The sequence below is a fragment of the Neltuma alba genome, unplaced genomic scaffold, assembly GCF_004799145.2.
Source record: "Neltuma alba isolate B1F8T4 unplaced genomic scaffold, ASM479914v2 tig00011737_pilon, whole genome shotgun sequence".
Lineage (NCBI taxonomy): Eukaryota > Viridiplantae > Streptophyta > Magnoliopsida > Fabales > Fabaceae > Neltuma > Neltuma alba.
This window is the reverse complement of record NW_021636365.1, coordinates 19368-32289: the sequence shown is the minus strand read 5'-3', so window position 1 is coordinate 32289 and position 12922 is coordinate 19368. Positions and strand designations below refer to the sequence as shown.

The following is a 12922-nucleotide window of genomic DNA, read 5'->3' as shown; positions in this document are numbered from 1 at the left end:
GAACATTCTAGCTTAGCTGCAATTATAAAGAGGTTTTAATTTTATGTGCATGAACTAATCATTAATTAGGTGAAATTGTACAGGATTCAGAAATGAATCCTGCTGTTCATGAATTTGATTAAAGCAGAGTGCACTGTAAATTACAATTTATAGTAACTCATAATGATAATGATTGCAGGAGGCACGAGGGGGAAGAAATATGGATAAATACAGTGCAGCGCATGTTAGAGTCCTGCCCCGCCGTCCACAACACGAAAGTAAAGGCGCATGTTAAGGTGGGGAGAGCACCACGGCGCACGTTATCACAGCCCCTATTTCCATTAGCTGTCGTCGTTGGTTGAAGTGTTCGAACCCCTCTTTAAATAATTTCGCTTTGAAGTGTATTTACAAGCCCCCCGGAATAAAAGAAAAAGAAAAACAAATAAAAGACAGAAACTTCAGACTCTTGGTTCATGCTCTTCTCGACGCAGAGGCCCCTCGATTCGGATCATCCACATCTCCCTCTGTCCAAATCTAACAAAACCGACGTCAAATCTTCACAAATCAGACCAACCCATTTCGTAATCCCGCCCCAAAAATCCCAAGCTGCTGTTTTTATCCGTCTTCACCGAACGCTTGGTCCGTTTTCTTCTTTTTACGCACGCGTCTTGTGCTGTTTCTTCCACGTTTTCTCGTTTCTTAATCCATGTCATCTTTGCATCTTTCTCTGCTTCTCAGGTTAATGCCGATGATTACAACGAAATGGACGTAAATTTCGCTTGCGTGAGCTTAGTCATAGCATGCACTGGGTGGATACGTGCGTGAGATAGGAGCTGCGAGGTGAGGGCGAGGCTTGTCGGAGTTAGCGATGGCGAATCAGGTAGTCAAAGTGAAGAGGGAAACGATTGCAGCATGCATGACCTGCCCACTCTGCAACAAGTTGTTCAGGGAGGCCACCACTATATCTGAATGCCTGCATACGTGTGAGTCCTCTTATCTTTCTGTTTCCCTTCGAATCCTCTTTCTTTTAGTTTAATCTCGTGTTAATTCTTCAAATTTTGAATCTTCTGGGCATTTTTCATCACCGACTATCTTAGCTATCCTTGTTTTGCATTATTCTTATGGCTTCGGCTCTCCTTTGACCCTTCCTGGGATGGGCATCTGGTGTTTTTGTATAATCAGCTATGAGTAATTGGTCATTCAATGCTTTTGAAAATCTCTCTTTCTCTTCCTTCGTAACGATGTCTCACTATTGGTGACGTGAATGCCAGATGGAAGAGCTTTATCCTTTTGATTGGCCAACCATTCATTGACGCCTTTATATTACTGTGCTAAGCGTGAAGCTGTTTAAACGTTTGACTTCAAGTGACCATCACATATACACGATAAACTCACGTTCGCTCATACACGAAGCTCAGATGCTGGCACTGCAATTGTATCGTGACGGAGAGCACAATATGCAATTCCCCCGCTTTGGCCTCGTAGCTAGATCTTGTTTATAGCGTGATTATATAATCTTCTGTTCTGTGTTTTTTCTTGCTCGTTTCACTCCTCTAGTGCAGATTTCGCTGAAAATTTGCCTTCAAGGATTTTACTTCGTGCACTTTGGTGCCTAAAAAGTGTAGGAAATTGTGTCCTAGTGAATCCTACCTCATAAGACGAGGCTCAATATTCCTTGTTTACTTGGCCTTGTTTTCTATACCATGAGGAGTTTATACTCAAAATAGCTATGCTCAACGGATTTTTTCACAGACATTTCATAATATTTTGTTGAGCTTTTGATAATGTGAAGGTTATATTTCCAATTGAGCGCTACGGTGACCAGATTCACTGAACATGTCGTTACTGATGATTATTTCTCTGAACTTCATGCAGTTTGCAGGAAGTGCATATATGACAAAATTACAGATGAGGAATTGGAATGCTGTCCAATATGCAATATTGATTTGGGCTGTGTTCCGCTGGAGAAATTGAGGTTAGCTTCCTGCGATTGAGCCACTCTATTATCTCCTGTACTTTTTAAAATAAGGAATTGACCGCCCCTCTCTTTCACTTTAGCAAGTTTGCAGTTTGTTCAATATGCATGTAAGGTGTTATTTCAACATGTGCCGAGAATGTTCATCTTCTGCAAACTGCCCCCTAATTGTTATAATGCTGTTACAGTAGAGCTACAAGATAGATGCTTCTTTTAACAAACAAATCATATTTTGGATTCGTGTGTGCACGCACAGTAAAGAGCTTGGATTTTCCAAGTTGCAAAATTTATTGAAACACACTCTGTTTGGTAAGGAGGTTGAGGAGAAATATGTATCACACATCATAGTACTAAAAAGTCTTTGACTTGATCTTCTTTTATGGTGCTGTTGTCCAGGATCAACATGCAAGAATAATTGTTGATGCCACTATGTGGTGTCACGACTGGGTTATATCAGTTTTGTCAAATTTGAAAACACTTATGGCAGAAGCACTCAATCCTGCATATCAGTAACTTGTCACGATAATAATGCATATGAACTATAGCTTATGAGGAAGCATAATGAATTCTTTTCTATTTTCATCAGTAATTTAATTGCCTATTTATTTATAGTAATATAAACAGTCTACTTTTGTAAGATTTCACGGAAGACTTATATGAATGTTTCTAATAATACAAACAATAAGAACGGACCATGATCATAAAAGAGAGCCTAAGATGTGGGACCTCGAGAACCTATAATGCTACATATGGATGAGAGACTAGGCTTGTGAAATATATGATTGTATTGAGAATTGATTCTGATTCAGAAAATAAAAAGTTCCCTAAATATAGACAGCTCTATATTGTCCAGCTCTATACACAGCTGGGCAATGTCGCGACATTTCTTTTCTTACCACAGCAACTCATAAAAAACTGGTCAGAGAAGCACATTCTGAAATTGCTTTTATGATCATAGACTAGTACACCACAATTCACAAGGGCCTTTTCGCCCACATCCTGAATGCTAAAAAGAAAAATGCTGTTCGCACAAGCCATTTGTAACGAAGCACTCAGCTTCCGAAACAGGGTTCTATTTTGGATTGTTGCATGCTAAGTTGCTGTCCTTGTTTCTTGACCACCAGGCCAGACCATAGTTGGCAAGATGTAAGGGCTAAAATTTTCCCTTTGAAGAAAACAAAGGCAAAGGCACCAGAAGTTGTCCCCTCAGAACCATTACCAGCTAGAAGAAAGGAAAGATCACTTTCATCTTTGGTTGTCAGCACCCCCAGAGTATCAACACAGGCAACCATGACAGGCAGAAGAACAAAGCCTACAAGGAAGGCTAGTGCTTTACGCTCCACTAGTTTTTCCATTGAAAAACCCATTGTAAAAGAGGAAGATTCAATCGAAGATCATCCAGAGAGTTCAAGCTCCCATGATACCTCCAACAAGGTTGCTCAGACTACTAGACAGGTAGGAGATACAATTAGGCTCCGTCATATGTGATTATTCCACGTCCATTTTTTCTAAGTTCTAACATTCAGTGTCTTTGTGCAAATTTGTTTTCTCTGATTGTATTTGCATTGCTTTACTTATATTGTCACGCTCGTGTATTTGATTGGTGTAGAACTCGTCCCCTCATGATGCAAGCCAATCTGTTCCCAATAAGGAGAAAAATAATGGGGCTGAACATTGGGAAGCAAAATTGGATCTTTGGAAACCTTTGAATTGTTTGGTGGAGGTTGCAAGTAGAAGTAAATCTCTCAAGTCCAACATGCAAGGATGTGATGCTAAACAAGAACCTATTCAAATAAATGAGAATGATTCTCAAATACAAAAATCCAAAATTAAGGACATCAAACGAAAGTCAAAAGTTGAGGATGAAAAGATCGTCACAGATCCTGCTTCTACAGATACAGCAAAAGCCAATAAATTGCGTAGAAATCGCCGAAAAAAAGAACCTGTTGTGGGTGAATCAAGCATATCACCCCAAGCTGTGCTGGATGCAAACAGTGCTAAAATGAAAGAAAGAACTGGTCCAATATGGTTCTCCTTAGTAGCTTCCGACGACCAGTGAGAATGCTTAGCTTTGATGCTTGAATTAGTATAGAATATTTTGGATTTTGATGCATAATGTTATCCGGTTTTTTTTTTTGGGTTATTTATTTACTTTATTTGAACTACTGATTCAGGGACAGAGATGCACCACTACCTCAAATTCCTGCAAGTTACTTGAGAATAAAGTAATTTCCTTCCTAATTACTACTTAATTTTTATACTATTTCTCTAGTCTTGGTTTGGTGCATTGATTTATTATAAAAAGTACAGCATTGAGGAATTTATGATACCATATTGCTGAGTAGAATTTTCCATATCCTTTACTTTGCTTGTTACTGAATGTTTACATTTACTGCAATATTGGTATAGTAATATCTTATGTCTACGTGGATAGTAAGTAAATGATGGATCAAAGAGTAATTACATGAATATCTGTTTAATTCCTACGTCTATCATATTGGCTAACCATTTCGGCAAAAATGTTTAATAACATGAATATGCGTTTAATATGTCTTATTGTATTGTCTGTCTGTACTCCGTAGTGGTTAATGATTGCGTTATCATCAGATGCAAATCATATTAGATTCTTTTTTAAGCTCTCATTTCTTTTCAATTTTTTTTAGTCATTTGGTAATACTAAGATAAGCGTCTTCATGTGGTCTTCCCTAAGCTTTTCATGAAGAGAATTTCATCTTTACTTGAAATTACTCGCATGCATTGATATTCCAGAGTTCACCACCGTTTCCAGCTTATCATCAGGCATTCTTCATGTTTTCAAGAGTGGGGGTCATAAGGGGATAGATCTTACTCTTAGGACAGGGTAACTCCTTTTTCATATGTAATTTAGCGTCAACTTTTAGTTACCGTCCCTCCAGTGGAATGGAAACCATTGCTTAGCCATATATAAATATATATATTTTTTATTATAAATGATCCGCCTTGATTAATGGCATGTTATTGACCATGTTCTTGCCATTTATAGCAAATTTTGGCAATACATAATAACATAATCATAAAACTGGGAGAGAGGGGCCTAAAGATTGTCTGGTGAATTTTAAAAAGTTGTGTATTTTCCATTTTCCAAGAGTTCCACAATCATGGAGATTTTTTCTTTCCTCATGTTTCAAAAATTGTGAGGTACACACTTTATATGAAAGACTATAGCTTTCTCTTTCTTGCATTTGGAATAAAGGGGTCATCTGTTACGTGATCCAAAGATACCTCACCTTTGATTTGTAGTCATCGGGAAGAAACTAGATCTGTGACTCCTCACCTTTGATTTCTGAATTACACGTGAACTGTGTTAGTCAAAAACACGAGGCATTTTTTGCCCAAGAAAAAAGGGACAAGAGGCATTTTGAGAGAATAACTATATCAGGTTCATGCCTTGGTTAAGGATCTGTGGCTGAGGTTTTGAATCAACTAATGGAATATCAATCGGAGAATAATATATATTATATCCTGTTGATATCTTACGCATTTCTCTTTTCTCTTTTTGCTGCAGGGATGGAAACATGCCTGTCTCATTCATCCAGAAGTACCTAATGAAAAAATTAGATCTGACCAGTGAAGATGAGGTGACTCACTCCCTCTCTATTCTGTTTGTGATGCATAAAAATCCATTGATATAATTAAAGGGAATAGCTGCACTGCATGATTTGGTTTTGTTATTTGGCTCTCTGGTTGGATGCATAAATTTCATGTATTTTAGTTTTCTGAGAGCCAAGTTCATGTCATCTGCTTTTGTGTCATATTCACAACAACGATACTTTGATACCCTGCACCACAAACCATCGGTACAATCTACAACTTATGCAGGCACCTTCTTTACTTATCATACGACAGGGCATGAACATAACAGGATCATATTCTTTTTACACGGTCTCTTTCTGAATATTATTCTTTATCCGTTACTCCGGTCGCATCACACCACAAGGTGTCGCATGTTGGTCTGATAAATACTGAAGGTTGTCAAATAAGCAAGCATTTTACATATAGGAAACTATTACTGCAAAAGAGCTCCCTTGTTTGCATTAATTTATGACAAGAGCTAAGAACTTTATTTTCCTTACTAGGTGATGCAGAGGGATGAAATCAATTTGCTTGTAATGAGTTCTTCATTTTAGTTTCCTTACATGTTTGCTGACACGTAGTTGATTAATTTTCAGGTTGAGATTAAATGCATGGGACAACCAGTGGTCCCTACATTGCAACTAAATAACTTGGTTGACTTGTGGCTGCAAACAACATCAACATCACAGAGAATCCCAGCAGCCATTGGATCATCAGCAAAAGATTTTGTTATGGTCCTGACCTATGCTCGCAAGGCCCCGCCTCCTTGATCCATCTGCTTCCTCAGTCTGTCTCTGTTGCAGTATAATCACCTTCTTCATCCTTCTTCTTCTTCCTCATTCTGTCCCCGCCGCAGTACAAATCATCTCCCTCACCGGGCATGTATGCTGAAACATGCCTTTGATAATGTTTCCTGTCACCATATGTTGCTTTTAGCCGCATTGTTGAGGAGAATAAGATAGGCCACATAAGTTCTGCCTTCAATATAACTTGTTTTTTTCAAGTGCATGCTTCGGTTTTCCATTCGCCCAGTTTAATTATTTGATGATTGTGCAGCCTGCATCGTTTCTTAGGTATACTAGTTACGTGTCAGCGTATGACTTGAATGCAACAGATCATTTCTTGGGGAGTTTCATAGTTGAGTCGTTTTTCTTTTTTAGATGCACAGTTTAAGATTCAATTTTGATCCCTTATGAGTTTAAGCTCAAATAGAATAGATTTTCTCTTTCCTTTCTTGACTGGTTTATTCTCCATTTAATCAGAAGAAGAAGAAAAATTTAATGGACCCTATGTAGCATAATACATTAATCACCACTCTGTGAGAACGGAGTGATAAAATAACCAAATCATTTATTTTAACCATCTGTGTTTGGCAAAAGAAAAAAAAAATCATCAGATAAACCAATCGTTTTTGTATCCTAACTAACTTCGATTGGATAATTTTGTGCTTTTTCTGAAGCAGTAGCTGCCAGCCTGCCACTTCTCTTTCTGGTTTCCATGAGTTTTTACTCCTTTGGTGAAAATGAGCACGCATGGTTGGCAGTTGGCACCAAAACAGTACATTATTAATTTTGGTAAAAATAGAAAATACATCAGTTAATAAAAGTTGGTTAAAAGTGCGTTATCGTCATATCATGTGATGTTCAGACTTCGCAGAATAAACTTGTCTGCTCTAAAATAAAACACGAAAATGAACCGTACTGTATAGATCAGATCTCCCAAAAGATTGTGTTTTACTAATATTTTTAGATGAATTTAAGGAACAGGCATAATAAAATGCTTTTTTTAGTATTTCTTTTATAACCAGTTTAAATGAAATTTACTTTAGTTGGGATAATAAGATTCTGAATTCGCACTATTTTATATTTAAATTTCTTAAAATAGAATTTGCCTCTGTCAATTTTTTTTAGTTCCTTACATTTTAGTTTAATAAACATTTTTTTTGTTTAAGTATAAAAGCACAAAGAACACTTTAAATTTATAAAAATAAATCTTTTTATTTATTTTGTCCATTTTGCGTATCAAACTAATAGTTGATATCTAAGTCTCCAAATTAACCAAGTGAAACTGATAATGCAACGAAGGCATGTAAATATCATTACCACAGTTTGATATACAATAATATACTCCTCTGGTTTTATTTATAAGACACTTCCAGTATGTTTTACACAAATTGAGAAAAACTTAAATTTCATTAATTCTCATTTAAAATTCAATGACTTTTCAACTTGATCCCTATTTAATATATTATACCTCATATAAACAAAGTCAACATAATAATAAATAAGGGGTAAAATTGGACATCTACACAAAAATTTTTTTCAGTACCCTATAAATAGAACAAAAAAATACCTTCTCTCTCTGCCCTATAAATAGGACCAGAGACATATCATTTATAGCATGATATATTTTTTTTTACAAATATTTAAAAATCATGAAAAATATAATTTATTCTTCAAAACACCATACGGGAAAATATCTAGTTGAGTATCATTGTAAGTAGAGTCACACTAAATTCAATCGACAGGGTTAAAATACGTGCGCGAATGACACATGTCATTCAGACATTCAGAATGGGAGAATTCTATGACTGCTTCAAATTTCAAATATAAGATATAATTTGTAAAATCAGTAATATGATCACAGATTCAAGCATTTTTTTTTTGGTATATAAATTTAAATGAGTTGGGTCCTGGGATTCACTGGGACAGGTATACCTCCAGGTTTAGAAATCGTTTATAGAGATATTTATAGATTGTCCTAACAAAGCCCTCATATCGATAATGGAATCTTCTTACTAATTAGACCAACTCATATCGTAATTCAAGCATTTTTTTTTGTACAAAGTAGGGCTTAAAGCCCAAAAATAAAACTATGAAGGATCCCAACCAATCATTGTAGCATAGGATCCTTATGTCAGTAGGAGACCCAAGCATATTTTTAGGTTCAAGTATTACTACTTCTTATTTTTGGGCCATACACACTTGTCCACCGAAAAACCCGTAACCGTAAAATCAGACCCAACGTGGCAACGCTCAGTCCGGCCGATCCCGCTCGTAATTTGTAACGACGACGACGACGGCGCGAACTTCATTTGGAAATTTGGTGAATTCACTTCTCTCAGCATTCCAATGGTTTACTTAACTTCCTGGGACGAGTTTGTGGAGCGATCCGTTCATTTGTTCCGTGCCGATCCTCACTCTGTAAGATTTTCTCTTGCATTTTCGCAATCTCATGTTTTCACTCTTCTTTTGTCTTTTTTTTCTTTCCGGTGCGAGAAAACAGAATCTGATCGCACAGAAAACAATTTCTACCACTACTTTTATTCGCATTGAATTTTTCTCTTGGAAATAACTGTTGGACTGAATTCGGGGTACAGACGCGATATGTCATGAAGTACAGGCATTGTGATGGCAAATTGGTCCTCAAGGTCTCCGATAATCGGGAGGTACACATCCTGATCTGTTGTGCCTTTAGCCTTTCATGTTGTCAAGATGTCCTTAATATAAGACCCATTTAACTAATTTAATTAATTAAAAAAATTAGGTAAGTTAGTTAATTATAAGAAATTTGCGACACATTTTTTTTTTAAACATATAATCATTTTTCTTAATACGCCTCTCCTTTTTTTACTTGATCATGGTTGAGGAAGTATCTATAGGGGTAATTGAGAGAAAATTGATAAATATGAGAAATGGGTCTTATATTTAGAACTAAAATTAATTCAACAATTAAGTCCTATATTAAAGAACAGAAGAGTATATTTTTATTCATATATAATTTTTGTCGAATGCCATTAGCTACTAGAATAATTATAGAAATGGAAGTGCGGGTTTAATTGTTGTAATGCAAACCAAATTGGAGGTAAAAAGTCCAATGGTCCAGGTAGATAAATACAGAGTTGGCGGGAATGTTTCAATTTTGTACGCTTTCCATAAATTTATTGAACAGAGCCCTTTTTGCCTTGCCACTTGATTATTCACGTTAGTTCAAGACACCAGTTGATGGGCTTTATTGACCAACTGCTTCAGTCCCCTCAATGCGTCTCTTGATTGTTTACCTTTTCCATTGAACCAATAAATTTGTTTCAATTATTCATATGTTATCCGAAGGTTTGATTTAAAATCTTTTGCATAACGTTGTTAAACTTTTCTCCGTATCCTGGTTGTTGCAATTTCTGGATGAGCTTCCCTTCTGTTCTTCTTTATAAGTGCATACAACTTTCTGCTTATGATCTAACTTTTCGCTCTATTAGAATTTCATACACCACATCAGAGGAATTGTTCAATTTGTGCCGAGTGTGTGATTTCCATTTTTATTGTATATGCTGATTTTGGAGGAATTCTCTTCTTTCCATTTGCAGTCAGAGGCCTTTCTGAGAAAGTTCCACACGAACAAATCCCTATAACTATAGACGTGGATTATAAAGTATGGACTTGCAGAAAAATGAGTCGTCTTCATGTTAGACGCTTGTATTAAAGACAAGAAATAACTTTAGAATTTGTTGTATGGCATATTTGTATGTGTGTGAGTGTCCATGCGCCTTCAATGTGTCGGTTACTATTTAGTTTAAATCTTCGATGCCAAATACTAAGGATGATGCTATCTCGAGGAATCTCTAGTGGTGATGGAATTAATTCCGTGGCACTATTTTACTGATGTATATGGTTATACACGCTTGTTGGATTTGGGAAGGGATGCCGGATGGCAAGTTGTCCATTTTTCTTTTTTGGATGAACAAGTTGTCCGCTATTGGTGACCCTGGCATGTTCCTTGCTTCATTTGCCAGCAAGGTGGCCCAGAGAGCTATACAAATTGAGATTTGTCATTGGTGTGGCCAAAGAGCTAGACATGTTAAACTTCGTTTTCCGTGGAGGAAAAGAGTATAATTCGAGCCGAATGTGACTCCCAGCATCAATTAAATTCGCATGAGCTCATGACTGCACTGTCTGGGGAGCCACATAAAAAACAGATTCCAAATAATGTCAGTTTTGTCGTTTGTATGAATGACGCGATGCAGTGAGTGATTTGGCATAAAGTTATTCCTTGCTCTTTTTCAAAAGCTTTTTGAGCTAACATCTTTTCTCACATCCCTGTAGCAGTGTCTGAAGTATAAGACAGACCAAGCACAAGAGGCAAAGAAGATGGAAAAACTTAACAATATATTCTTCGCATTGATGGCCCGGGGACCGGAAGGTGTGTCTTATTTATGCTTCTGTCAGACTTGACATAACGGGGCATCTGAAAATCATTATCCATGTTTTTCCTTAAAATTTAGACAGTAAGATAAAGCGTGCATATATAATTCTGTGAAATGGTTTGACGCCGTTTTTAGGCGATCTTAGTAAAAAATTAATTTGGACAAGAAAGTGAGAATAGTAAATAAAACCTTATTTTAAATGCAAACGATCAGCATGGGACGCACGTTTATGTTCCTCGTATGGGTTGAACTATTGATATTTCCCCCTGCTTTAGGCCTCTCTGAGAAGAAGGATTTGTCACTGTGGCCGGTTTGTCAATTTAACTGTCCATTAATTGTGCAGTGGATCTATCAGAAGTCACTGGCAAAGAACAAATGGAAGCACAACCAACCAAAAAAGGAAGAGGAAGGAAGCAGTAAACTGAATAACTGGCGTTTCTGGTTGACTGGATGTTAAACCTCCCATTTCTCAACTCCTACTAATGTTTTACATGAGCTTTCCCATCTTTAGTGTCGTAGATGCTACTGTGAAGTCTCAATCAGTTTTGTATTCTGAATGCAATGCTTACCTTGACAGCCATTTCCTAATTCCTACAAACAAGGGTGCCTTCCTCGAATTTGATGGCAAAAGTGATTTTCTACTTTTCTTACTTTCTTGCTCACTGGTACTCTTTTATGGCTCAGTTCTTTTTGGACATAAAAGCAAACCAATTTAAGTGTTGGATCGTGGGTGTAAATGCAAGTCACGCGTAGTTTTTACTTTTTACTACTTCCATGTTAATCTAATCTGGAGTTGCATTGCATATTATACTTGACGGTTGATCAATCGGATAATGTATCAAGTTTGAATAATAGTTGAAGTTCACAGTAAGTTATTACTTATGTTCTGAATATATAACGACTCCATCTCGTCAAGTAATGACCCCATTATAGTATATCGTTTTAAATGCTCAGCCATGTATCTTTAAATGCATTAAACATTGTCAATTAATGCTCTAAGTAATAAATCTTGAGTAGGGATTCAACCAATCCCATATTGGTAATTCACTTTGGTTCGTTCACTAAAGTCTGAGCAGTGTCCTGTTATTGAGTTTTAACCTCAAATGAAATCAAACAAGACAACAAATGCTCCAACAACTTGCAAGTTTGCATCGCTTGAAGTGAAAACCTGAAATTGCAATTTATTTGTCTAATTATTTTGCATAAATGAATGAAATTTTATAAAACTGTTAGGAGTGAGTGAGATAATTGCACTATAGTACTCTTGTCCTTTGTAATTGTCACTTGTAGGAGGGGATTTTGGTCCTTTTTATTTGTCATTTGTACCATTGTGGTTAAAGAATACATTTGATCGTTTAACTTTATACAAAGTTTTAATTTGGTCTCTTAACTTTAAAGAGCATACATTTAGTCATTTAACTCTAAAATTATTAAGCTTTAATAATAATTTTTTGCGACAATCATAGATGTTTTGAAAATTAAACTTAATATGTTAGCATTTGAGAATATTTTATCAACATTTAAGGTTTTAAGGTTGTCATTGTTTAAAAAAGTTTTAAAGTTAAAAAACTAAAAGTATACTTTTTAAAGTTAAAGGACTAAACTGAAATTTTATACAAAGTTAAAGGACCAAATATATACTTTAGCCTATCATTTTTAATGCTTTATTTTCAATTATGTCCCTATTAATTAAAGAAGACAAATGTCAAGGTAAAGAGAGAGGGAATGGATGAGAAAAAATATACTAATTATTTAACAAGGGTAAGTCAAAGATTTTATGTATTTAATGATTTCTTTAATCTATAAAAAACCAACTACAAATGATAATTAAAAAGGACGAAAGTGATACGTGCCGGGCAGTTCAACTTAAAACGAAGAAGTCTCGCATTTTGCACTTTTACTAAAATATATTTCTCAGAAAATATTTAAATAGAAACCAAATCATAGTTTTAGAAATAATTTTACAGTATACGAAATAAATATGTAAAAGAGTTTATTTCAATTTATGAAAAAATACTTTTGAAAAGCACTTATATAAAAATCCAAACACTTATTTTCAAAAGTACTTCTTATGTAAAACGAGACCAACTCTTTCATATATTTACTTCGTATACTGTAAAAACACTTTTAAAATCATGATTTTGATTCTATTCAAA

The 12922-nt window shown here is 35.8% G+C and overlaps 2 protein-coding genes across 2 annotated transcripts; both read left to right on the top strand.

Moving 5' to 3' along the window:
• The first annotated feature begins 454 nt into the window (after positions 1-454).
• LOC114717440 (E3 ubiquitin protein ligase DRIP2-like) lies at positions 455-6586 on the top strand. Its single transcript, XM_028902569.1, has 8 exons — positions 455-618; positions 718-962; positions 1855-1954; positions 3079-3409; positions 3564-4009; positions 4129-4179; positions 5499-5571; positions 6163-6586. The coding sequence occupies exons 2-8, from the start codon at positions 848-850 to the stop codon at positions 6334-6336; spliced, it is 1290 nt and encodes a 429-aa protein (XP_028758402.1). The 5' UTR covers positions 455-618; positions 718-847; the 3' UTR covers positions 6337-6586.
• Positions 6587-8603: 2017 nt separating this feature from the next.
• On the top strand, positions 8604-11637 carry LOC114717443 (signal recognition particle 9 kDa protein-like). Its single transcript, XM_028902574.1, has 4 exons — positions 8604-8769; positions 8946-9014; positions 10669-10762; positions 11110-11637. Exons 1-4 carry the CDS (start codon positions 8698-8700, stop codon positions 11184-11186), a joined length of 312 nt encoding a protein of 103 aa, XP_028758407.1. The 5' UTR covers positions 8604-8697; the 3' UTR covers positions 11187-11637.
• Positions 11638-12922: the final 1285 nt, after the last annotated feature.

Coding starts and splice junctions, on each gene's coding strand:
- LOC114717440 (XM_028902569.1), top strand. CDS start 848: ATGGCGAATCAGGTAGTCAAAGTGAAGAGGGAAACGATTGCAGCATGC. Junction 4,010..4,128: donor TTAGTAGCTTCCGACGACCA/GTGAGAATGCTT, acceptor CTACTGATTCAG/GGACAGAGATGCACCACTAC. Junction 5,572..6,162: donor ATCTGACCAGTGAAGATGAG/GTGACTCACTCC, acceptor ATTAATTTTCAG/GTTGAGATTAAATGCATGGG.
- LOC114717443 (XM_028902574.1), top strand. CDS start 8,698: ATGGTTTACTTAACTTCCTGGGACGAGTTTGTGGAGCGATCCGTTCAT. Junction 8,770..8,945: donor TCCGTGCCGATCCTCACTCT/GTAAGATTTTCT, acceptor TTCGGGGTACAG/ACGCGATATGTCATGAAGTA. Junction 10,763..11,109: donor GATGGCCCGGGGACCGGAAG/GTGTGTCTTATT, acceptor TTAATTGTGCAG/TGGATCTATCAGAAGTCACT.